At 52.9% G+C, this 25,665-nt stretch overlaps 4 protein-coding genes across 6 annotated transcripts; 1 reads left to right on the forward strand and 3 right to left on the reverse strand.

Moving 5' to 3' along the window:
• Positions 1-168: 168 nt before the first annotated feature.
• On the reverse strand, positions 169-2,973 carry SMDT1 (single-pass membrane protein with aspartate rich tail 1). The gene is made up of 3 exons (XM_054167908.1): positions 2,790-2,973; positions 2,201-2,341; positions 169-573 (listed from the first exon to the last, which is right to left on the reverse strand). The coding sequence occupies exons 1-2, from the start codon at positions 2,943-2,945 to the stop codon at positions 2,204-2,206; spliced, it is 294 nt and encodes a 97-aa protein (XP_054023883.1). The 5' UTR covers positions 2,946-2,973; the 3' UTR covers positions 169-573; positions 2,201-2,203.
• Positions 2,974-6,701: 3,728 nt separating this feature from the next.
• Positions 6,702-9,894, reverse strand: PHETA2 (PH domain containing endocytic trafficking adaptor 2). Of its 2 annotated transcripts, none has more exons than XM_054167998.1 (3): positions 9,785-9,894; positions 8,719-8,850; positions 6,702-7,988 (listed from the first exon to the last, which is right to left on the reverse strand). In XM_054167998.1, exon 3 carries the CDS (start codon positions 7,978-7,980, stop codon positions 7,165-7,167), a length of 816 nt encoding a protein of 271 aa, XP_054023973.1. In that variant the 5' UTR covers positions 7,981-7,988; positions 8,719-8,850; positions 9,785-9,894; the 3' UTR covers positions 6,702-7,164. The 2 variants fall into 2 exon arrangements, with proteins under 2 accessions (XP_054023973.1, XP_054023972.1); XM_054167997.1 differs by having other exon boundaries at positions 8,693-8,850.
• A 564-nt stretch (positions 9,895-10,458) lies between these two features.
• On the forward strand, positions 10,459-14,950 carry NAGA (alpha-N-acetylgalactosaminidase). 2 transcript variants are annotated; one of them, XM_054168091.1, is made up of 9 exons: positions 10,459-10,645; positions 11,148-11,322; positions 11,470-11,647; positions 11,909-12,003; positions 12,637-12,798; positions 13,239-13,436; positions 13,652-13,795; positions 14,023-14,228; positions 14,452-14,950. In XM_054168091.1, the coding sequence occupies exons 1-8, from the start codon at positions 10,476-10,478 to the stop codon at positions 14,203-14,205; spliced, it is 1,305 nt and encodes a 434-aa protein (XP_054024066.1). In that variant the 5' UTR covers positions 10,459-10,475; the 3' UTR covers positions 14,206-14,228; positions 14,452-14,950. The 2 variants fall into 2 exon arrangements, with proteins under 2 accessions (XP_054024066.1, XP_009900747.2); XM_009902445.2 differs by having other exon boundaries at positions 14,455-14,950.
• Positions 14,951-16,750: 1,800 nt separating this feature from the next.
• WBP2NL (WBP2 N-terminal like) lies at positions 16,751-25,665 on the reverse strand. Its single transcript, XM_054167574.1, has 8 exons — positions 25,567-25,665; positions 22,907-23,015; positions 22,344-22,479; positions 20,859-20,951; positions 18,907-19,125; positions 18,428-18,556; positions 17,996-18,072; positions 16,751-17,130 (listed from the first exon to the last, which is right to left on the reverse strand). Exons 1-8 carry the CDS (start codon positions 25,623-25,625, stop codon positions 17,083-17,085), a joined length of 870 nt encoding a protein of 289 aa, XP_054023549.1. The 5' UTR covers positions 25,626-25,665; the 3' UTR covers positions 16,751-17,082.

Consider the following 25,665-nt stretch of genomic DNA (forward strand, 5'->3'; position numbering starts at 1 on the left):
TGGAATTAATGATAGCGTCTCCATCAGCTAACACAGCATTGACTGGACTGCTGTGGCAGTGTCAATATGCACCCCATTCTTTTAATGAGGCTGTTGTGGGGCTGCTGCTTCCTGTGGGATGCCTGACCTGTGCTCTAGGTTAGTCCTGAATTACAGAAAGGCCTCAGAAGAGGAAATAAATATGAAGGAAGCCTCCTTACTGGAACAGATACATCGAGGAGGAAGGGTAAGACAGAAATGCTCAGACACAGGCACATGATCTATGAAAACACAAGACCAAAGTCATCCATCTCAGTCTCTTCATCTTTAATCAAGTGTTTCCCATCTGGCTAATAAGAGGAATCCCAAGCAGTCTTTGATGAGGTGAGCATGTGTGTGTACAAGGATGCAGGGCCTGTCAAGCACTTCCTTCAGCCCTGATCTACTGATTTCTGCCATGCAGACATGCGCAGGACACTGACTGGCAAAGGGGATACAGAGCCCCCCGTCCCCTTTAGGAAGGACAGAACAGAGGTGACAGATGTTGGGACCATTTGCCAATGGTTGTCTTCCTCCTGTTCTTCTGTTACAGTTCTGCAAATAGAATAACAACTTGTTACTCATCAGATACACAGCTCCAGTTCACACCCTCCCCCAAAACCACACACAGTGGGGGTTTACATAAGAGGTTACAATAGGTCACTGCAGTCTCTACAGTCTCACTGGGTTTAGTTGCACAGTGCATGCTGGAAAATTCCTTTCTCAAAAGGAACACATCCATCCACCAAACTGGTTAGAAAGCAACACTGTTTACCACAACTTCTTTGAAACAGCTGCTTTGTTCTGAAAAGAATCAAATACACCCAAACTCACAATCTTTACACCACAGCAGGCCAAATAAGAATGGTGGGAAGCACTGCAGTGTACTGCAAAGTGAAATAGTTCTGCTTTTCCTTTATCCAATGAGTCTGAATGGCCCAACTACTCTAGAGATCTGTGTTGTAATGATACTGGATAGCTCATTCTGGTGATTGCAGGGATTCTCTTACATTGTTCACATCTGTTATATAAGAGTTTTGCCAGGGGAGGTTTAGGCTGCAGGTGAGGAGAAAGTTCTTCACAGAAGGAGTTGTTAGCCATTGGAATGTGCTGCCCAGGGAGGTGGTGGAGTCACCGTCCCTGGAGGTGTTCAAGAGAGGACTGGACGTGGCACTTGGTGCCATGGTTTAGTAGTCATGAGGTGTTGAGTGACAGGTTGGACTTGCTGAACTTTGAGGTCTCTTCCAACCTCACTGATTCTATGATTCTATATGATTCTTTTAAAATAGTCATTCTGTGAGGTAGCAGAAGACTTTACACAGGGAAACGTGTTGAAAAGAATCACAGAATGGTTTAGGTTGGAAAAGACCTCTAAGATCACCAAGTCCAACCCTTAAGCTAATACTACCAGGACTACTAAATACTAATACTACCAATAGTACTAAACCATGCCCTTAAGCACTACATCTACGACATCTTTCAAAAGCCTTTGGTGACTACACCACTTCCCTGGGCAGCCTGTTTCAATGCTTGACAACCTTTTCAGTCAAGAGTTTTTTTCTAATATCCAAACTATATCTCTGCTGGCACAGCTTTAGGCTGTTTCCTCTTACCCTACCACTTGTTACCTGGGGAAGCATCTGACCCCCACCTCGCTACAACCTCCTTTCAGATAGTTGTAGAGAGCAGTAAGGTCTCCTCTTGGCCTCCTTTTCTCCAGACTCAACAATACAATAGAATTAACCAGGTTGGAAGAGACCTTTGAGATCATCAAGTCCAACCTATCATCCAACACTATCTAATCAACTAAACCATGGCACCAAGCACCCCATCCAGTCTCTTCCTAAACATCTCCAGTGATGGTGACAACAACAACAATGATGTCAGTATAGACCCTCACTGACCACAGTTTATTTCTGATTGAAATTACAACAGCTAACCTACCATCAGTTTATTCTAATCACTATCAAATACACGTTGTGGAGATTTCATACACAGATACCTAGTCTGGTATAAAAGAAAGGTTTGCAGCCAGAGGCAATGCTGCATCCTCCCTGTGTTCAACTGCAAGTGCCTCTTTCAAGGTGTTGCTGCCTGTATTTCCTAGTTTGACATTCTCCTCCCGGCCCTAAGCCAATGGGAAGCAATAATAATTAGATTGCTGATGATGTCAATGACATACCCTTTAATCATCGTCGTCGTCATCCTCTGGGACAAAGATATCATGTTCTTCAAGCAGGGCTGCGAAGTTCTTGCTTATCTGAGTCCCGACATACAGGAAAGGGATCACCACGCTGAACACTCTGAGGAGGCCAAAGGGCGTCTGCAAGGCATCGATGGGAAAGACTGACCTTTGCCAGCAGGTTGAACTTGATCTGAACCTACGCATTCCCGTCTCCGCTGGGGCGCAGGGGACCCGGGAGGCAGCGGGAAGCCGTCCCTGGAGCAACCCCCACCTGTCACTGCATCTCAGCACCGGGAGAGCAGGGCCGCGGGGAGCTCGGGGCAGGGGTCACAGGTGGCTTTGAAAGGGAGAGCGGCTGCTGGTGACAAACGGCTGTGTATAGGCCAGTGCTTATCTGCTCTTTACAGCGTACAGACCGACTCGGGATGACAAGGCGCTGCCCGGACCCGACCCTTCAGGGCCGCTCTCCGCCCCGCCCCGCCCGCAGCCGCCCCGCCCACGGCAGATGCACCCGCGCTGATTGGCCACCGCTGCCGTCCATTAAGCTGTAATTGGCTGCTGCCCCCACCGCTCGCCCCTCACTCACCTTAACCGGCTTGGGCAAAATGGCACCGCTGCGGGTGACGGTGGCGGTCCGGGAGGGCACAAAAGGCACGGCCGGGGAGCGGAGCGACGCGCCCCAAGCCGCCCGCCCCGAATAAGCCGCGGCCGCCGCCAGCAGCCGCCCGCCTGCCGCTGCCATCTTCCCTCCCTTTCTCGTGCCCCTCCCGTAGCCGCCGAACCGAGGCGTCACCGGAGGGGGGCGGGGACTCCGGCTCTCGCGAGGCCTGAGGGCCCATTGCTCGTGCGTGAGGCGGGGCCGCGGCCGGCGGGAACGGGGGGCCGCGCGGTGCTTTGCGCCTCCCGCTGAGGGCAAGCTGCGGCTGAGCGGAGGAAAGCCGGGACGGGTGGTGCTACCGCCGGGCAGGGCGGGCATGGCCACGTCCGCAGACACTGCCGCCTGCGCTAGGGCATCACAGCTCCACCGACGGCACAGGAGCTACAAATCGCAACGGCTTTATTTGGCGTCGCGGTACAAAATACAAGCGTTAACAATGCCTTGAAACGCATCCTACAAGTGTCGTATGTAAAACCATGGCGCATGCAAACCCGCCTGCTTAAAATAAACAAAAAAAAAGAGAGCCGTCTACCTAAACCAGAAGCACTTCACAGGGCCGGCGCGCTCCCGCGGGCTGTGGCGTTGCCCTGCGATTGTGCGGCTGGAGAAGCAGGCTCGGGGCTGCTCTGCAACCTGCCCCCGGCACGGGAGCGCCACCTGGTGCCCCTGCCCTTCCGTGGGGGTTATTTAAGTTTCGCTGCAAAGGCCGCAGAGAAGGGCAAGATGCGGGGGTTACCTACCCCTAAAGAAGTAATGCCGGAGCTGTTGTAACAGAGTTACGTCTGACCTTGGTCGTGAATATTCACCCAACGCCTAGCTGTGACCATGGGTAAAAGCTTCAGCTTACTCTCATCGCTAGGATCTGAATTCAGCAGAAAAACATCACCACAGTTGTTTCATAAGAAGGTAAATGTGCAGAAATAAAAGAATACATTGCCTGAATCTGAAGGTCCAGCCTCAGAAAAACTGAAGAATTTCCTGGGGAGCTCTTCCTGGCACAGCTTACCAAGGCACATCAGAACCTCCTTTCTTTCAGCCTTCAATTTCCTTTAAATTCAAGCATTTTTCACTCATGACATTGCATTATTGTGCTACAGAAAACTCTTAGACAAGGACTTGACTTCGGTACTAAAATAGCCCTTCAGCTTCGGTGTTCAGCTCCCCCTTGGCCAGGGAACCTGTTTTGTGCTGCCCAGACACTTTCTATTTTTAAAAGACAGTAAGGGGAAGCCAAGGTGGGAGGTGAAACAGTCCAAGCCTGACTGACTAGGGGAAAGCAGGCTGTGGCAATTAGTGTTATTATGCTGTCAGGAACAATGTGCAGTGAAAACTTTCTGCTTCTCCTGTCATAACCTCTGCCTGCAGATAAGACAGACAGGGTGCCCCAATTAGCTGGCAGCAGGTGCAACCTCAGGAAGCTGAAAATCCCAACCTTCTGCCCACAGGCTGCTTCAAAGGTGCTGCCAACACAACTGATCCTCAGCTGAGCCGGTTTGATGGACTCCATCTCAAGAGGAGGTGGTGGAACACACGAGGTGCTTCCTGCCTAACAAAGCAAGCAGTGGCGGTCATTAAAACCCCTGCACTCCCACACAAATTTGGCCACGATTCCAATTATGCCTCCTTTTGCTCAAAAAAGGGTCATCCCTGCCATGTGAGCACAATGGTGAGGAAGCCCTGACCAATCACACCCAAAGCCATGCAGTGTTTTGGAGACCTAGCAAAGGCCGCAGGCACAGGACGCTTGGCCAAGCACAACTACTGTCCAGGATTCAGCCATTTTCCTCTCTGTGCTGCAGAATAAAACACAGAATTACTCCAAATGCGATCAGATGGAAAGCAGAGCACAGCTCCTCATTTGCAGGATTTAGGATTTAGCTGGGTTGTGTTATGTGCTAAGGCAAAAGCAGGTAGCATGGAAATTGTGTCATTTGAATGGGACAGATTAAAGCATTACATATAAGCTCTTTAGTAGTGTTACCAGCACAATCCTGGCTTATTAAAACAAACTAAGCTTCTTAAGAGTGAAACTGCCCTTAAATGAATAATACTGTTTCAGTTCCAGTTCTGACAGAACTGGCTTTGCTAATTTACTTTCCCTTTCAAGTCACTCCAATTCTTGGGTCTCGGGTAGGCACTGCCACCACGTTTTGATTTATTTTGGAAGTTAAATCTTCACTGTCAACCTGCCTCATGCAAGTCTGAGATGTCAAGAATATGCCTCTCTATTGCATTAAAAAAAGACCACCCCAGCATCCAAACCACAGAAAAATGCTTGCCAAATCTGACCCTGGCCCCAAAATACTCAGAGCTAAGAGGCACCAGGTAGTGCCACCCCCTGCTGCTGCTGCCACCCTGGCATGGGGAAGGGGACAGTTTCCCAGCTGGGAATGCTACAGCACTGAACTTTTCAAGTGGCAGTTAGGCAGGCAGAGCTGGCCCACAAGTCCAGCCAGCTGGGCTGCTGAAGGAGTCTGGGCACTGGCCCATGGCCACCTGCTCCTGTTTTTTTCTGAACTGTTTTCATTTAAAAAGCAGAAGAAACATAATCCTCCCAAAGTCAAAGATCCTTATTGTGAAGAGGTACAGGCACAAACTGGAGAGGACTGGACTGTGCCACTCCTGTGTGAAAGCAGCACTCCCACTGCCCAAAGTTGTATTTGTATCATGGGATTCAAGACCTGACTACTCTAATATACCACTGGAGCATAATTAGGCAGGAAGTTGGAAGCTCATCGTCCCAAACTACTAGAGATATATTTTCAAAGGCACCAAGAGTTAATGGAAGTAATTTGATTTCTGCATTGGCAATCTCTACTGGCTATTGCAAAGTATTAAGCTGAGTGCATTTAACTCCAGAAAGGCAAAAAGGTTCCTACCAGTCATGACCTGTAACGGCCTCCCGCTCTCCTGGCGAGGCTCCTTAACAAAACAGAGCAATAAAACCAGGTTTCACACTGTTAGAGAGGAAGCACAGGGGTGTTTCACCTAATTTTTCCTTTTTTTTTAAGCTCTAAAAAAAAAGAGCCCCTGCCAAGATGGTAAGGGAGAAGTTTATAAATCCCATCACCAGGCTGTTCCAGTCCCTGGACACAGTACCCACCTACTTGTACCAGCTACCTAGTGGCCCTGGTTTCTGACCTAACGAAGGACAAGTCTGTTTCTGTAGCAAGGCAACAGGCATGCTTCCCCACAGCCCTCTTCACCTGCTGTGGGGAGGGGACCAGCTAATGGAGATCAGCCAGAGTGATGCTGATAGTAAACGGAAGGGCAATGCCAGCAGGCCAGACCCTGGCTTTGGTAGAAGGCAATGATAAGGTTTTGGTGCCAGAGCAGCAAGCCAAGACACTGCTGACAGGCAATCCATGCTACCTGCAACTCCCTCCCCCATCTTCATTTCTCCTGGGACCAGCCCTCTTGTCCTCCCCACTCCTCTGCAGCCTGTCTCCTACAGCATGTCTCTGCCAGGAGCTGGGCAGGGCCACAACAGCAAGAAAGGCTCTGTAAGTGTGCAGCTCTGGATGCTGTCTCGGGCACACTGCCCAGCAAGACAGCCAAGCCCTATATGGCACTTTGTAGGAGCTGAGAAATCCACCCCTGGCCAGGCAGAGGATTTAGCATCCCTGTTTTGGAAGACTGAAGGTTTGAGCTGGAGATATTAAAGGGCTTAGCTACCACTTGAGAGAGTCCAGATCAGCCCTGGGGAGCTCCTGGTCCTCGCTGTTACCTCAGATGAGGCTCAGTGTCCCCATTTCAGCCTTGCTGCTGAACTCAGGTGTCCAGAGAGGTGGATGCAAGCCTGTGAAACCCACATCCTGAAGGGGAGAAGGGCAGCTGCAGATGAAAGTGAAAAAACATTATGCAAAACTGACACAAGAGTCCAGTTCTTGTCACCCTGGCTGCTGGGCCAGCCACAGCTAGGGTGGCTCACGTGTGTCCTGTGGTAAGAGAGGCACAAGGCTGGAGGCACCTGCCAGGGCCACTGGCCTGTTGGAGGTATTTCATAAGAGTCCAGCTGTATCTATGGTGAAAAAGCAAAGGCAGAAGGATTTGGGTGCATGACCAGAGACAATAGCAAATGCTGACCTGTGCAAACTCCCACGCTGAGAAGCAAAGCCAAAAGAGAGTAGTGGAGGAGAGGTGGGTGACGATGTAGCCAGAGCAAGAACTGCCCCATGATGTGCAGATGTACCACATGCCCAGTCACTGACCAGGGCGGGGGGCAAGCGACATCCTCTGCCCCTGTGCTTCACTCTTCCACGTGGGCACTGGCTGGCCAGCAGCTCGTGCCCTGCACCCTCAGTCACGGGTGTCCTCTCTTCTGCCTCTCCTGCCACTCCCGTCTCAGCACCGTGATCTCCTGCCCGTACCAGCTGTGCAGCTTGGAGAAGCAGGCTGTCTCAGGTGATACTGGGCTCTCTGGCATGGCTGGTGAGATGCCAGCTTTGGGAGACCCTGAGGTGCTGCCAGCGGTCGAGCGCCGGCGTGGAGGCAGGGGTGGGGGCTTCGTGTATCCCCCATCACGATCGGGGCAGGCAGCACCCCCAGGGGTGCCACCACTACTACTACCCCACAGGGAGCAGCCATTCTCCAGGACAGCAGGTTTCTCCTGGAGAGACAGCAAGGCAGGGTTGGAGAGGTGCCTCTTCCTGCCAGAGGAGGAGGACCTCTGCGGAGACTTACGGCAAGCAGCCAAGCTCTTGCAGGCCTCTTCCAGCTGCTTCTCGAGCTCCCTCACCACCAGCCGCATATAGTCGAAGCTGGCTCGTGACAGTGCCTTCACCCAAGCCTCCATGGCAGCCTGCCCATCAGCCACCAGCACATAAGCCCTGGCACCAGCATCGTCAAAGCGGATGGCGAAGGCGAACTCCTCGGCGGCCTCACACAGCTCCACGGTGCAGCCCTCCAGCACCACCAGCCCCACGGGCTCCCGGCTCTCCCGCTCCTCAAAGTAGAAGAGGAGATTGCCCTTGAGGACAAACCAGCAGCGCTGGTAGGAGGTGGTGTGGTGGTGGGCATGGTGGTGGTGCCGCTCCACCCGCTTGCGAAGGAAGCCAGCGTGGTCAGCGGGCGAGTCACAGGTGGCGTAGTGGGACACGCTCCGCTCGTTCAGCTTCATCCCCCTGCCTAGAGGAAGAGAGGGCAAGGAGTTGGCTTGGAGTGAGGAACATACAATACATAGAATAAACCAGGTTGGAAGAGACCTTCAAGATCACCGCGTCCAACCCATCAACCAATCCAACACCACCCAAACAACTAACTCCCGGCACTAAGCACCCCATCAAGTCTCCTCCTGAAAACCTCCAGTGATGGCGACTCCACCACCTCCCCAGGCAGCCCATTCCAATGGGCAATCACTCTTAAATCACATCTCACCCACCTCACCAGGAGAGGCCTGATCCTGCCCAGAGCCAGTGATGAGGGAAAAAGCAGCCCCAACTCCAGCAGCCAGTGCTGCAGGACAGCATCTAACCCAGTGAGTACCCCTGCAAATGCTGAGCTGCCTCCTCACTGCTGCAGAAAGGAGGCCCTCATTAGAGCTCCACCACAGAGACAACTGCCTTCTCTGGGGACAACAACACTGCTGCTTCTTTTCTTGCTCCACAACTGACCTACTTGGCTGGTTTTTATGGGGCACATTAAAGACATCTGCATCTGTGCCTGTGAGGCATTCATTTTGCCTCCTCCTCTATTATAGGGCAGGGTGTTTTCAGACACAAGGGCTCTAGGACATCCATTTGAGCACCCTCTCCCCACTCCCCATCTCCACAAGGTACCATCTGTCCCTCCCAGCCCTCCCAGCAGCAGTACCCCTAACCCAGCAGGCTCACCAACAGCGGGGTGCAAGGTGTCGTACCAGCTGTGAGAGTCAGACCACAACCCCTTGCTGTCTTCCTCGGACAAGCTGCTGCCTCGCTGAGGACCTCCAAAGCTTCACCATGCCAAGTCCCATCCCTGGTCGAAGAGGGAGGTCACAAACCAGAACAGCCTGAAAGTGAAAAAGCAAAGAGCTGCATCACTCCCACTCCAAAAAGCCAGGGCCCTCGGCACGTAGGAGCAGACTGGGCTGGGCACCCAGGCAGGTGGCTCTGGAAAGCAGGCTAGCACAACTGGGGGCACACGCATTGGCCTCAAAGCCTGAGCCCCAGCCCAGCTCACAGCGCTGCCGTGGGTTTCTTTTTTGGCTCCCGTGGGACTGTTTTTGCTTTACTGAAACAGAGAGGTTTTGTAGAAGCCCACTGCTGCACCACCTGTGGAGACCCTGCAGCAGGCGACTCAGCACACCAGCAGGTCCCACCTAAGGGCAGAGCGAGCCCAGCCTTTGTCGTTCTACAGCTGCAAATGGATGTCCAACCGCTAATGCTCTGCAGAGAAGAAATATGCAGAAAACAAACCACAGCCACCACTCCCTGGCTAGGGCCGGGCGGAGGAAGCTCCCCGCTGCTGAACCATCTCCAGTATGCCTCCTCGGGCCCTTCTCCACCATCGGGGCTTTGTGAAGCAGGGCTGAGGACAAGGGGACACGGGCCCTAGTTGGAAAACAGACAACAATCCCGCCCGTCAGCCTAAGGAATCGCTACGGCCCGGGGGGGTGCTCCGCCCTTGGCGCGGCTCCCTGAGGAACCTCCAGCCTCGCACATGGGGCCGAGGTCAGCCGGGGTGGCCGAGGAGAGCCCTGGGGTGAGTGGGCTCTGGGGGTCCCGCGGGCAGCGTGGGCGCCGTGTCTTTGTGTGCGTGAGCCGGGCTGTGTGTCTTTGTGTGTGCCTCTGTGCGCGTCTTCCCCTGCGCCTGCGGCGTGCCCGCGGACCCCTGCGGGCCCGGCCCGCTCCTGCTGCCCGCTCCCACCACACCGCCCCCCCGGCCCTTGCCCAGCGCCTTGCTCCGGCGGCGGGACGCAGGGCCCCGGCTCCGGCCCGGCTCACCTCGGGCCCTTCCTGGTCGGCGGCGCTCCGGGGGGCGGTGGGAGGCGAGAGGCGGCCGGGGGCTGGGGGCCGTCCGCAGCCGAGCGGGGAGGGCTCCTGCGGCCGCCGGGGCTGTCCCGCCGCGCCGGCAGCACCGCCCCGCCAGCGGCGGGGGGCGGCGCAGCCTGCTCCGAGCGGCTTTCTGCGGCTCCTCGTCAGCCTGCCCGACACCCCGCCGGGGATATAAAGCCCCTTTCCTTCTCCCTTCAGTGTAATTGTTTGAGTGGCCGCTATAGGGTGTGGCAACGGGGGAGGGTGGTGGTGTGGTGTGTGCGCCGGTGTCGATGGGGTGCCACAGCTGTGGGGTGCGTTACCGACTGGGTGCAGTGCTGACAGAGTGCCAGCAATGGGGTGCGGCACTGACTGAGGGCAGCACTGATGGGGTCCAACGGCGCAGGAAGGTGTTACCAGCGGGGTTCCACGGCCGCGGGGTGCAGCAGCAAAGGGGTGCGGTACGGCGGGGCGCGGCAGCGGTGGGGCGCAGCGGCGCTGGGCACAACACCACGCGGTGCCGTGCCGTGCCGTGCCGTGCCGTGCCGGGGTGGGTGGAGGCAGCAGGGAAGGCGGGCGATCAGGTCATGCGGGCTGAATCATGTGAGCAGGGCCGGGCCGGCCAGAGGCAGAGGGGCTCTGTGGTCCGGCGGTAGCAGTGATGGGGTGTGCGGTGCGGAGCGAGTTGGCGTTGGCCCTGGCCTTGACCCTGGCCTTGCCCTCCGTGGCCCTGGACAATGGGCTGGCCCTCACGCCCCCCATGGGCTGGATGTCCTGGGAGAGGTTTCGCTGCAACGTGAACTGCCAGCAGGACCCCCACAACTGCATCAGGTCAGCGGGGCCGGGAGCGGCGAGGGTAGGCCCTTCCCCTTGGAAGCCCCTGCCAGGGACGGCTCCTCCTGCGTGTCCGTTGCCGTAGGGAACCTGCTCAGAAATGCCAGGTTGATGTCAACGGTCTGCCCAGAGAGGTTGAACGGCGCCGTGCCGGGGCAGCGAGGGGCAGACGAACGGGTGGGGTCGGGCATCAGGCCGGGTCTGTGTCCCTGGGGCGAGCCGTGCTGCCGCAGGATCTCGGGGAGCACAGTGTAGAGGAGCTGCAGGCTCAGGTGCTGGGGCTGGAGATTTTTCAGCACTATAGGGTGGGGTGTTGGGGAAACACTTCCCCTCGGTGAGATCCATGAACAAGGTTTAAACGGGAGCCCTGGAGAGCCTCCCGCATAGCCCAGGCCGGTGCTGTGGTGGCTGACCCTCCAAAGACCCAGTTAGCCCCAAAGTCCTACTGGCTGCCTCAGCGGGGGGAAGTCACGGTGTGCCACGTCCCCACAACCTGCAGTGAGAAGCTCTTCTTCGAGATGGCAGATCGCCTGGCAGAGGATGGCTGGAGGGACCTGGGCTACAAGTACATCAACCTTGACGACTGCTGGTCTGCCAAGCACCGAGACACAGCAGGACGGCTGGTTCCTGACCCTGAGAGGTTTCCCAGCGGGATTAAGGCTCTGGCTGACTATGTGAGTGCCTGCTGGGGATAGTTAGGATCTCTGTGTCTCCATGCCACCATGGCAGGAGAGCTGGGAGGGGATGGAGTAGCTTAGCCCCTCTGGGAGGCACCCTGGACTCCCTCTTGTCCCTGCCTTGCAGCAGTCCTCTCCCCACAGGTTCATGCCCGGGGCCTGAAGCTGGGCATTTATGGTGACCTGGGCACCCTCACCTGCGGGGGATACCCAGGCACCACACTGGACTATGTGCAGCTGGATGCCCAGACCTTTGCGGAGTGGGGTGTGGACATGCTGAAGCTGGATGGGTGTTACTCGTCAGCAGAGGAGCAGGCAGAGGGTAAAGGCTCCCTGGCTGGCTGGTGGTTCTGCCCTCACTGCTTTGATTGGGATGGGTGGCTGGCTGTCCACAGAAATGCTTGGCCAGCTTGTTCTGCCCTTACATCTATCTCCTGTTACAGCTCTTGGGCAAAGAGGAGGGAGTTTGGGTGCCCTAGAGCTGGTGTAAAGCAGAAGGCCAGGCTGGCCTGGGGTCACCCTGGCTGAGACATGGGCTGCTGCCCACTGACCCCTTCACCAACTGACATCTTCTCTCCCTAAGGCTACCCAGAAATGGCGAAGGCCTTGAATGCTACAGGCCGCCCCATTGTCTACTCGTGCAGCTGGCCAGCATATCAGGGGGGGCTTCCACCCCAGGTGAGAGTTGTCCTGTCTGGTGGCTGTTTCCCATGTTCCCTGTGCTGTGGGGGAGATTTTGTTGGAGCTGCCAGAGCTGGGTGCTGCACCCTGCATGGTGCTGTCCCTGGTGGGATGGAGCTGCAGGCCTCCAAAGCAGGCATGGCCTCCCTGCCAGGCATCTGCAGACGTTTAAGGTTCCCAACATGGCTAGGTGATGCAACTTTGGAGGAAAAAGGCTCTGGGACATGCCCTCCCACCCCACTCAGCAGGTTCTGAGACAGGCTCTGTCTGATTTAAGTGTTTGAAATAGGATGGTCTTTCTTTTAACATCTCTTGAGAATTAATTGCATTTATTTCCTTTCCCTTTCTGAGGCCGTTCCAGGCTGCCCTCATTCTTGCAGCTGATTGTATTTCCCCATGGCCTCTGTAATTGTTTTGCCAGACATCTTATCACACTGGGACATGCCCAGCCCCACTGTGATACGGCTCTGTCCTCCCCTCACTAGGTGATGTTGCTCTTCTCCAGATCCCTCTGCCTTTCACACACTTTTTGGACACTGCCCCTGTCAACAAGTCTGACTGCCCCTTCTCCCCAGCCGTGCAGACCTGGCTTTTTACTTCCTTCCTGTCTGAACCTGTGCTGCTTTCCAGGTGAACTACACCATCCTGGCAGAGATCTGCAATCTGTGGCGTAACTATGACGACATTGAGGACTCCTGGAGCAGTGTGCTTTCCATCCTGGACTGGTTCTCTGCAAACCAGGACGTGCTGCAGCCTGTAGCTGGACCTGGCCACTGGAATGACCCAGACATGGTGCGGCTGGGTGGTACAACGAACCCGGCCAGGGACAGGGGATCTCCAGGGAATCTCTGGAGATCTCCTTATAGGGTTAGGGCAAAGGAGGAGTGCCAGGAGCAGTCAAGCTGTAGCTGCAGAGAGACAAAGCTTGTGTTGCCCTTAGCTATGCTGTTGGAAACCCCTGTGCTTACAATGAAGCCTTCACTGCTCAAGTACACTGTCCTGCTGTCTAAGTGCCCATGTCCTTCCCTGCACAGCATCAGTGGTGAAACAGAGTGTTAATGACTGCAGTGGAGTGGGTGGTGAGGGCTCAGCCCCCAGCAGGAATGGGATGTCCAAGGGGAAGTAAAAGTGTGTGTGCTTCCTCTCAGCAGGCCGCAGCACCACAAAGGGTGACATGCAGACAAGTTTCTAACCTTTTTGGCTCTCCTGCCTTTTCTCCCTCACCTCTCCAGCTCATCATTGGAAACTTTGGCCTTAGCTATGAGCAGTCTCGCTCCCAGATGGCTTTGTGGACAGTGATGGCAGCCCCACTTCTGATGTCCAACGATCTCCGCACCATCTCCCCCAGCGCCAAGGAGATCCTGCAGAACCCTCTGATGATCCGGATCAACCAGGACCCCCTGGGAGTCCAAGGGCGCAGGATTGTCAAGGTTAGGGGGAAGACACAAGCATCTGGGAGAGCAGACAGGAGCAGGGTGGGGCACCACGATGGGGAAGGAGAGGGAAGTGATGCAGAGAAACACAAGCAGGAAAACTCTGGGAGCTGGGGATCTGCTGACACAGCAGTGCCACGTGGCAGTGTCAAAAGTTATAGGCCAGGACTGGTACCAGCAGCTCTGCCTCACCCTCCCTTCCCTGCCCCCAGGAGAAATCACACATCGAGGTGTTCCTGCGCCCGCTGTCGCAGGCCGCCAGTGCCCTCGTCTTCTTCAGCAGAAGGACAGATATGCCTTACTTCTACACCACCAGCCTGGCCAAGCTCCAGTTCCCCAAGGATGCCACATACGAGGTAAGCACCACTGGCACACTGCCTGGGCAGGCAGTCCCATGCCACCCACGTTCCCTCTTTGCATTTTGAGAGGCAAAGGACTCCCAGCCCCTGCCTCCAGCACCAAGGAGCAGCTGCTCAAGGGGCTGATCTGCTGTTGATCACTGCTGTGCCCTGTCCTGCCACGCCAGTGACCTCAAGAGGAAAGGTCTGTGGAAATCCTGGTAGCCACCCTCTCTCTCTCCTAGGTACAAGATGTGTACAGTGGGAAGATCATCAGTGGCTTGAAGACAGGAGACAATTTCACAGTCATTATTAACCCCTCGGGGGTGGTGATGTGGTATCTCTATCCCACGGCACATCCAGTGCAGCCCTGGCACATTGCTGGACAGCAAGCCCCTGGCAAGGACCTCAGCCCAGTCCTCCTGTGATGGGAACATGGCTCAGTGTCTGGGTGAGCTGCAAACCCTGGGGCATATTGTTTTTCCCAAGTGCCTTTCACTGGTGTCCCAGCAGCACTGGGACACGATGACTCCCCTGGAACTGATTTGTTGATGGCTACTCATTCTGCCTACGACAGGAATCCTTGGCCTCCAACTCCTAAGGGGGTACAGAGCATACTTCCTTGGTGACTGCAAAGCCCTCTGTGATCTTCCTGTGTCCTGTTCTTGCTCTAGCAGGTGGAACACTCAAGGGTTTCTCAGGGAATGGCTTCTCCTCCTCCCAAGGACAGCTACATCCACAGCTCCGTCCTGATGAGGAATGGCAGAACAGACTCTCACCCACTCAACTGCTTCACCTGCATACAGCACACATCCTGTGGAGGAGTTTTAGGCAAGATAGAGCCTGCCCCAATTGCCCCAGAGAGGGGCACAGCATTCATGAAAATTGTTTCTTATGATTGCAGCCCAGATTGGAAAATACAACACTTCAGATGGGCAAACCAAGAGGAACTTTTGCCCTTTCTATTGGGATGCTGGAGGGTTCCTGCTCATCTGCCCACCCTGGTTCCTGCAGGACCAAATGGCTGATTTATCCAAGTGCAGCAGCAGGATACTGAACATGATGCTTGCAGTGCTAACAAGAGGACAAGTGCACTGCATGCCTGTCTGCAGGAGCTGGCTTTGTTCTTGGGAAGAAATTGGTACAAATTAATTGAAATAAAGGGAAGCAGGCCACAGGCTCTCTGCCTCATTGTATTCAGTGTTGCTGTAGCTACTTGGTTCATGTAGAAACAGGAACAACTATGCTAAGAAAGAGAACTGGTTTCCTGTTAGACTGGAGTGGTGCAGAACAGGACATGGCTTCCCAGGGACTACAGCATATTCAGCAGCTCAACAGCAAAAAAGGGAAAATTGATTTTGCAGGCCACAGTTAAATATATGGTGAAGGAGAATGGCACTTACTTTCTCCTCACTGGAAAACAAAATGGCTAGCATGAAGTTCCTTTTAAAGGCAAACCTTCCTTCTGGCAGTAAATGTACACAGGAGAGGCGCTACATAGTGAAGAGCAGGCTGGGGACACAGCCTCTGCTAAATGCAGTGTTGTGCCTGCCCCATGGCCCTGCACACATCCCAGTTCTGAGTATCTGGGCAAGAACAAAGGCACAAACCAACCTTCTGTCCTACCCCTGCCCCAAGAGGATGAGCTCTGTCCTTTTCTCTTGCCCCAGTTACTTAATTCCAGATGCAGTTTAGCCATGCATCAGAGGGAGAGGAGACCTGGCCCACAACCAGCCTGAGAGCCCACCATGGTTGTCCTCTGTTCCACCCTTCTGGGCACTAGGCAAAACCAGAGGTCAGCACAACAGACACACACAAGAGAGACCAGGCAGCTAAAAGTATCAACACTCCTGTATTAAAGTGCAATTCAAAAAGTTACAAACATTCATCCTTGATAATATATATATTTAAATACAGAGCTGTTAGACTATCTCTTAACTTGGACTTAAAAGGTGTTTATAGATAAGGAAGTTTACTTCCCCCTGCAGGGCTGCTTTAGGAATTCACCCTTGCAAGTCATGCAAGCCTGACTTACAGGCAAGCCCTGGCACACAGGGAATAGGGAAAACATTCCTTCCCCTTCACTGTGAAGGTAGGAAGGCTGTAGGAAGAAGTAAGAAGTACAATCACCCCATATGCAAATGACCACAAGGGTCTCCACCAGGCAGGAGAGACCCTCTTCAGAGCAGGTTTCATGGCACTATGTCCTAAGGAAGGAGGAGAAGTTGTGGCTGAGCAGCCACTCTCTGCAAGAGAGCTGAGTGTTAGTAACACCTGGACCAGACAGTGATTCCTAGCTGAGAGAGGGCACTGCACCCCCAAGCAGCCCAGCTCGGGCATGGCAGCACCTGCCCTCCCTCCCCTGGGCTGTGGGCACACAGGCACTGGCTGCAGCAGCCCCAGGGAGAGATGAAGGCTGATTTTCCTCTGAGCCAGCACATAGCACAAGCTGCTCAACAGAGCAAGCCAGGGCTGTGGGACCCATCTCCTGACAAGGCCAGTGCCAGGTCATCTTCCTAATGTTACACATTTTGCTCCAGGCAAGCAGCCTCCTGTGCAGCACTTGACTCCATTATGCCTGAAGAATGGCTGCTTGGCACAGGATCATTGCACAGGTGTGGGACCTGCTTCTGGGAGAGAGAAAGGAAGACTGATTTGCAGGGCTGCCAGGTTTGCTCACTGCCCTGTGGCACACCTTTGCTTGCTTTTCTATCTAATGTCTACAGAGGCAGACTGAAGGGGGCCCAGCCCCTACTCTCCTGCACAGCAAAGTGCTTCAGTGTCTCTTGGGATGCACTTGCCCAGATTTGTCACACCATGGCTACCAATGCAGGCCATGAAGCATGCTTCCAGCACAATACAGGATTCCCAGAGTCCCATCTCACACTGAGATGGACCAGAATTTAAGGAACTTTAACATCTTTCTGGGGCACCCAAGGGTCTATGCAGGGAACCTTATGGCATTCTAAGTCTATTTCTCCCAAGATCCCAGAACCTTCATATTTCAGTCCTAAATGAGTGATGTGGTCTACTGGTGATTTAAGAAGTCATCCATCTCTCTCCTCAAGCCAATGGCAGAGCAAAAGATTAGTGCTTTGAGCCCAGGAGATAAATAAGCAAGAAAAGTGCTGTTCTGCCTTGTATTGCCACTGGCTTCATGCTGAAGGAGGGCAGGTGCTCAGCTGCCCAGCACTACCTATACAGTATCTACACAGAGACCTAGGGATAGGCTAACCCGACGTGTAGCAACAGCCAAGTTGCTTCAGGGAGAGAGAGTGTTGGAGGCTGGTTGCAATTTCCTTTTGTTAGTTATTCTTCTTATCCTCAGGAGGTGCATAAGGAGGTGGCTGATCCTGCAAGGAGATACAGTAGAGTCAACAACTCTGCTTGGTTTATGATAAGCCCTCCCCAGGCTTGGCTTACAAGAAATGGCTGCTCTTGAGCGAGCTCCAGACACAGCCAGGTGCTGTGTTCCAAGCTGTCACTTCATCACACTCCAGCAGCAGTTATGCTCCATGATGTATGGTGCCTCCCACAATGTTTCTAGTGAGGGTCCCCTCAAAACCAGGTAACAGTCTGTTGTGAACAGACCATTCAATCTGATTTAATCACCACCCTCCCTTCACATCCAGGGCTTTGTCTCTGTTGATGTTCATAGCTCTCATCCAGCAGACAGGAAGCCTCTGGACTGAGGGCCAGCCCTGCTGCTCCATTGGGCTCCAGCCCACCACAGAGCCACACCAGGCAGCGAAGGGCACAGGCAGACTGGCTGTCACACACCAGACACAGGCTACAGCCTACCTGCTGGCTGCCACTGACTGAGTATTAAGAGACCTCTTTATCTCCATGCAGCCCAGAAACAAACAAAAGAAACCCACATGCTCTGCTCTCAGCACTGAGCAACCCACTCTTGTTTAACTCTCCCCACACCCAGGCTCAACAGAAGCAGAGAGCTCTGTGTATCCTCTATGTCCATGCACATCTGTTCTGGCTGTTGCTGGATGAATCTTAAGGCCCTCCTCCTTTCCTGACTAAGGATTTAACAAGTTATCTTCATAGCACCACCATCCATGCCTCCCTCCCAGGAACACACCCCCTTTCTGTGCACATTCCATGCCACATGAAGGCACTCTGGACTTTGCTAGGAGAGCAAACCACTGTCTCTGCATGTGACAGAAGAGGAAGCAGGCCCAGACTGGCCACAGCCTCAGTACTCACCATGGGCATGTACACGTTGTGTGGGTTGGCAGGGTTGTAATATGCACTGGAAGCAGCTTCCATGGCCTTACTGCCCCCTAGAGAAGAACAGAAGTCATCTTACATGACTTAGGCAGTGGCCCAAGCTCCAGAGCTCTCTTCCCAGGAGGCAGAAAAGGTCCAAAGACACAACAGGAACTACAGCAAACTGGGTTTGAATTCAGAGCAGCTCAGGAAAGCTGCAAGCTGGCTAGAGATGACCACAAGCTGTGCAGTGCAGAGCTGAGCAGCTCCTCCCATGCTCCATTACCACATATAATAGATCAAAATGACTTGGAGCTCCAGCAATAATGGCTTCCCCACCCCACTCTGTGCCCACAATGCCACCCACAGATCAAACCCCCAAAGCACACTCCAGCATGCAGACCCTGTCAGCCTCCCAGTCCTCCTTACCTGGCATCCCTGGGGTCACCCAGGCTGGGGGAGCTGATGGGGCTGAGGATCCTGCAGGAGATGGCCCAGAGTAAGGGGGAGGAGGTGGCACATACATGGGGTTCATGTTTGGAAGTGGTGGGTAAATACCTGAAAAAGACAAGACTCAGTTGCTGCTTTGGATTGTGGCAGTGGGGCAGAGAGGAGCAGAGCTCACAGGCCCAGCAGCACATTAGCCCTGCACAAAAGCAGCAGTGAGGAAGCCCTGCAGGCTTGGCAGGGATTTCACTTGCTGCTAATGCCCATCATGCCAGCTGGCAACAATTCTCTGCCACACAGCAGCACACTTTACAAACAACATCTTCACCTCCCATCCAGCTTCAACTCTACAGACACACAGGTGTGATCCACAGCATGCAACTCCAGGAACCCCACAGTACAGCTGTGATACAACTAACACCAAACACAGCCTGCTAACCACCATTCCACAGCTTCCATACCTGGAGTCTGGGCATAGGGATATCCCATGGGCTGTGGAGCAGGTCCATAGGCATTCATTGGAGGTGGTGTGTAAGGGTATGGTCCATTTGGTGGTGGAGAAGCAGCATAGCCCCCTGGAGCAGGTGAGTAGCCCCCAGGAGCAGGTGGGGCAGGTGCATAGCCTCCAGGCACAGGTGTGTAGCCATAGCCAGGGTTCTGGAGAGGAACACCACTGGAAGCTAAGGAGCACATGTTTAGTAAGCCAGGCATGGGTTTGTTACCATTAAATGTGAAGAACAAAAGGAAAACAGTCCTGTTCATCACAGAGATCATAGAGTCCAACCCCCCTGCCAGAGCACAGGTCACACAGGAATGCATCCAGATGGGTCTTGAAAGTCTCCAGAGACAGAGACTCCACAACCCCTCTGGGCAGCCTGTTCCAGTGCTCTCTGACTCTCACAGTGAAGTTGTTCCTCCTCATGTTGAGGTGGAACCTCCTGTGCTGTAGTTTATATCCATTGCCCCTTGTCCTACCACAGGGTGCAGCTGAGCAGAGCCTGTCCCCTCCCTCCTGACCCCCAGCCCTCAGATATTTATGAACAGTTATTAAATCCCTTCTCAGCCTTCTCCAGACTAAAAAGCCCCAGGGCTCTCAGCCTCTCCTCACAGGGAAGTGCTCCAGACCCTCAATCATCCTGGTAGCCCTCTGTTGGACTCTCTCCAGTACATCCTTCTCCCTCTTGAACTGGGGAGCCCAAAACTGGATGCTGCACCATCCCCCTGCACCTAAATTCTCTATACAATCCTGGCACAGGACACTGCACTTGATAATCATCCATCTCCTCACTGCAAGATGCTAAAGGAAACCAGATGCAAAAACACCAGCTCTCAGCTACCACTGAGCTCATCACAGAGCTCCCACTTCTGGAAGAGAAGACCATTCTAAAGCAAGTATTAGAACCCTAGAATTAGAACCACAGAATTGTCAGGGTTGGAAGGGACCTCAAGGATCACCTAGTCCCAAGCTCCCTGCCATGGCCAGGGACACCTCACACTAGATCAGACTGCTCAGAGCCACATCCAGCCTGGCCTTCAAAACCTCCAGAGATGAGGCTTCCACCACCTCCCTGGGCAACCTGTGCCAGCATCTCACCACCCTCATGGGGAAAAACTTCTTCCTAACATCCAACCTGAATCTACCCATTTCTATTTTTGTTCCATTCCCCTCAGTCCTATCACTCCCTGACACCCTAAAGTCCCTCCCCAGCTTTCTTGTAGGCCCCCTTAAGACACTGGAAGGCCACAATAAGGTCTCCTCAGAGCCTTCTCTTCTCCAGAATGAACAGCCCCAACTCCCTCAGTCTCTCCTCACAGGAGAGGTGCTCCAGCCCTCTGATCATTCCATGAGGATGTATCAGGCTGGTGGGAGTTTTTCCTTCCTTATAAATTTTCTTAGTAGACAAAAAAAAAGGAAGATTTTAGCAGCATATTTGCAGATGTGGATGTCTTTAAAAAGCAATCTCTTTTATGAGGAAAAAGCAATATCCACATTTCCCCCCATTTAAAAGCTTCAAACAGGAGTTGTTTAACATTAATTCTTTTCCCCTCTTCAAAGGTGCAAAATGAAGCTCCTCCACCTTACACTACTGTGGCAGAACTGAGCTGAGGGCAGGGAAAGTGAATCAGTTTTTCTACCATCACACATTTCAATTTTATTCCAGGGGGAATAAGGTTCTGTAGCTAAAAAGGTGGTGTCCACCTCAGAGGCTCAAACCCCAGAACCTTCTGAGTGCACAAAGATGAAATAAAGAAAAACCAATCAGAAGGTGGGGGAAAGAATTCCCCTGGAAGGAGAAAAACCACAGTGCTGTGCAAGAGTGCAGAGGGAACCCTTCCTCCTATGAAGTTCACAGGGAGCACTCTTAACCAGCTCAGCCAGCCATGGGGGATCTGCAGTCTGAGGATCTCTTACCATTAGAGGCAGCTTTGAACATCAGCTGTCCAAATTCAATGGCTCCTCCACTGTTAAAAGTCAGTTTAAATGTCCCCTGCCCTTCCCAGCCACCTGGAAGAGAGAAAGTGAGAACTGAAACAGACCATTAACCTCCTCAGTAGCAGTTAAGACAGCAAAACAGTCAATACCCTTCACATGTTTGTTCTTTCTGATTTCAAACTATTTTGTCTCCTATGGCCAGGGAGACAGAGCCATGGTGGTGTTGTCAGATGTCCTCCAAAACAGTACCTTGAGAAGATGAGGAATCAATTTCTTTATCTTTTAAGAGATGACACTCACTACAGTTATGTAGAAGCAGCCTGCTCTGGGTTCTAAGAGACACTAAGTTGTTTTGTTTGGGCTTGAAAGGTTTAGCAGAACCTAATAATGAATACAGTGCAAAGAAAGAACAATTAATTCACTGAGGATTTCAACTGAAAGCCCTCAAATGAAGTTTTATTGCTGACCTTGGCAGATCAGGATCTGCAACTCAAGCTAGGAATTGAATTAATCAACTGCAGCTATTTTAATCTCTCTGACCCACAGCAGCTCAGACAGATTACAAATGCTTAGGTACAGCAGCAATTTGTCAGGAAAAAACCCCAAAATAGATCAAGTAAGGAATGGTAATGCACAGAAGAAGAAGAGTGCTTTGCTTTGTGTGGTGTTTTTTGTTTGTTTGGGGTTTTGTCTGAGTGCTTTGGGGGTTTGGGTGTTTTTTAGGGGGGAAAAATAAAGATGTTATCTAAATAAAAGGTTTCATAAAATAAGATTTCTCTTCCTTGTCTAACAATGAAGTTAGCAAAAGCAGCAATAGTCTACTTGGGATAAAGTATAGAAACATAACCAAACTCTCCATGGTGGGGATAAAGTATAGAAACATAACCAAACTCTCCATGGTGGATCAAAGTCATCCCCTTGGAGATGCAGCTCTTCCAAACCATTGTCTTGGTATGATTTCTGCCTGGGACAGAAGGCTTATCCACAACCCCCAGGGGATCCAGTCACTATAAAACATTGTTAAGGAGAGAAACCAGCAGCATAAGGTCTCTAGATGCCTTCAAAATGCACATAAGCCAGTTCCAGGGCTGAAGAAATGTAAACCAGCAGCCTTGTTTTGAACCCTTGCTTATCTTCTGCAATTCCCATGTCCGGTCATGACCTTGACTGTAAGTCTTAAAGTATCAGCTATCAGCACCCAATTGAGAAGAAAGCTGATCCAGTGATGTACAGCAGCAGCCCAGATGCAGTCAAGTTGGTAAATGACTGCTAACCTCCTTAAAGCCTATCAACAGCAGGAACTGCTGACCTGGTCAAAGTTCAGAAGACACAGGCTACCTCAGCGCGGACACATCAGCTACACCGGCCGTCTCTCCCGTGTGCAGGAGTCACTCATCTAAAGCCCATCTGAAAATTACTTGGGACACTCAAGAAGAGTTCAGTCTACAAAGCACAGGCACTCACCTCCTGCCTCAGCCTGAATTTGTCCTTTGATGTAATTGGCAGCGAAAACAGGCTGCTCGATCGAGCACCCTTTCACCAAGTAAAACGGCATCATGAAGGACAGCATCGGATCCTTGCCCTTCGACACAAAGATCATCTGCAAGACAGGAGGGAACGCCTCTGAACTGCCCACATCAGACACAGAGGGTGATGGTGGAACTCCAGCTGCAGCAGCACCCATAAAGAGGCTAACTGAACCGCTAGGATCAGTTTGTTCCTTCACAGCTTTGATGGCACTGGGTTCACTTGCCCGACGCAGTTATGCTGCAAAGTCAATCCCCCTTACAACGCATCCAGAGAGCTCTGGTGGTCTGCTTGTTAAGTTATCAGAGTTTTCAAGGCAACCAATATTGACTGACACACTGTATCCTCTAGGCAGTAGCTTCCAGGACTATAGGTGCCTGTGTAGGGAATCTGGGTGCGATAGAGGCGTGAGCCAGCCTATTTCCACCTTCCCTTCTGCCCCCGAGAAGGCTCAGTGGCTCCTCCCGTGACACAACCAGCCCTGCTGGCAGCAGACTTACCCTGTAAGGGGTGAGATACAGCATCCCCTTCTTGGTGCCTTTGAAAGCTTCAGGCTTGCCTGTCACGTCGCTGAAGGAGAGCTCCACATCTTTACACTGTTTGAGAACACTGCAGGAGGAAATCAGACAAACTGGAGACAAACTCAGCCACAGCTTTGACACACCACCCCCCCCCCCCCCATCACACAGGGAGGGGGACAGCACACCACAAATTCCACATATTATCCCAAAAGGCTCAGCTCTGATGTGGGCCCTGCTGGTTTTCCTTTCAACAGCGAGGGATGTGACACCCCCTGCTCCTCCTTCACAAAAAAGGAAGGTTCAAATGAGTTTCTTTTTCTGTGCCCAAAGCCACCAGGCCCAGGAATCCTCCTCTCCACAGCCTCAGCTCAAAGGCCATGGCACAGAAAAAGGTTGAGGTGTTTGAAACCATCCCTCTGAAGCCAACGTATCACCTCAGAGCATGGCTGTCTCTGCAAGCCCATGCACAAACCCAGGACTGGCCACGTGAAAACAGCACTGAGGTAACACTGTGCCCACTGAGGAAGCTGCTTCACTGACACCCTCCCTGCTGAGCCTGCTTCAGATAATGTAAGTAAATATTTGTAAGAAACAGCACCCTGCTAGAGAACAAACCAAGAATGTCAACAACAAGGTTGTTATTGTTGGCTGCTCAGCAAAGTTTGCCAAGGACAGAGCCAGATGCTAACTGGGACCAGTGCGGGGTCAAGCTCGCAGCGTGTTAGAGGGGCAGAGGAATCTGAAGGGGTTTATGGCTCAAGAGCATGGGAAAAACAAAGCACAAAATCCTAACCTAACACAAGCCTGAAGAGGCCAGACCCAAAGCAATCCTTGCTGTATTCTGATCAGCATACTCTGCAAGTCAGATCAGGCCAGGAAATTGCAGAATTACTGGGGGAAGGGAAGAATCAGCAGAGCCATCACATGGTAAAGCAACCAGACGCCCTGTAGTTTCAGGTTGTGTGCTCTTTAGGGAAGAGAAAACCCCTAACAGTACCTACATAGCTGAAAAAAATGAAGCTATCCAAAGAGGAGGCCATGGAAAAGTCTAGCTTTAATGAGGGAAAAAACCCCTCACAACCTGCCCAAGAAATTCTCCTGGGACATTATTTCATAGCTGAGCCAGATGCAGCTTCCCACATCAGTGAGGAGGGCCAGAATGATAAGGCAGCAAAGCTCCTTCTATTTCCAAGAGGCAAAGAGGAAACATTGCTTCTAAGCTAAATAAAATCACCTCCTGGACAGCCTGGAACATACCAGAACACTTCCTCACCCTCTAGCAATGTTTCACAACAGTTTGCCTCACAGGGAAGAATTTATACATAGTCACTTCAATGTTTACTCCTTCCCAGCTACTCACACAAACAAGCAGCACGCAGCTGCCACCACTGGCTGTAATGAGGCTGCTGAACTGGTTTGCACCTGGATGTGCACCCAGGGCTGTCCCAGGACAGCTGCACACCAGAGACCTCTGCTGCACCCCCCTGTGACTAAGCAGCACTTCAAAGAATGGCTTGAGGTCACGGATAGAGAGACACATTTGAACCAGCAAAAGGCCTCACTGTCAAAGGACTTCCCTGGCTGAAGTATCAGCAACCAGTTACAAACTCACCATTACTTGGTGCATATTTTTGGAGTGTATTTTCCAGGGGTTTTACCACCCAGAACCAAACTTGATGATCCTTTACTAGGCCTCTGGTTTCTAAGGCTTCTCTAGCCAAGGCCAGGATGCAGGGAGTGCCCAAACAATCAAAGCAAAGCCCAAGCCTGTCAAGCTGGTCTGCCCATCTCTGTTCGAGGTGAGGGCAGGTATGGAGCAGCTGGCTGCACCCTGATGACGAGAGGGGGCTCCTCCCCCACCGAGGAAGGGATCATTTTGCTCACAGCTCCCTTCTGACAACAAGCTTTCCCTACTTTGAATTCGATTAAGACTCCAACCTGAAGTGATCTCTGCCTTTCTGATGCCGTTAATTGCAGGACATAAAAAAACCCCAAACAAACAAAACACACAACCCCCCCAAAAGGCAGCTAATTCCTTGTCTTTCAAAGGTGATGGCATCTCACTCTTCACCCAGAACCCCGCTGGAGTGGCACTAAAAATAGAATACAATAGAATTAACTAGGTTGGAAAAGACCTTCAAGATCATCAAGTCCAACCTATCATCCAACACTATCTAATCAGCTAAACCACGGCACCAAGCGCCCCATCCAGTCACTTCCTAAACTCCTCCAGTGATGGTGACTCCACCACCTCCCTGGGCAGCCCATTCCAATGGCCAATCTCTCCTTCTATGATTAGCTTCTTCCTAACATCCAGCCTAAACCTCCCCTGGCGCAGCTTGAGACTGTGCCCTCTTGTTCTGTTGCTGGTTGCCTGGGAGAAGAGACCAAGAAAAGGACGGCCGAGTTCCGGCGATAAAGGCGAGGCAGCTCTCCGGGCTCCTCACCACCTGCCCCACACCGTTCCCACGGAGGACTTCAACAACCCACACGGCCCACGGCCGAGCCGGGAGGCGACGAGAGGCCCAACTGCCTCTCACGACCGGGCCCCGCAGGCCCCAGCCCGGCCCGACTGCGAGAAGAGAGGATGAGGAGGAACACCCCCAGCCTCCCGCGGCTCTGCAGCCGCCCCCCGGTACCTCTCGGCATTGGGAATGACGACGCCGCCCTCATGCGAGTGGTTCCTGTTCAGCGCCATCTTGCGCCGCCGACCTCGAGCCCGCGGCGTCACCGCCGCG

The sequence above is a fragment of the Dryobates pubescens genome, chromosome 15 (assembly GCF_014839835.1).
Source record: "Dryobates pubescens isolate bDryPub1 chromosome 15, bDryPub1.pri, whole genome shotgun sequence".
In the NCBI taxonomy this organism is placed as follows: domain Eukaryota; kingdom Metazoa; phylum Chordata; class Aves; order Piciformes; family Picidae; genus Dryobates; species Dryobates pubescens.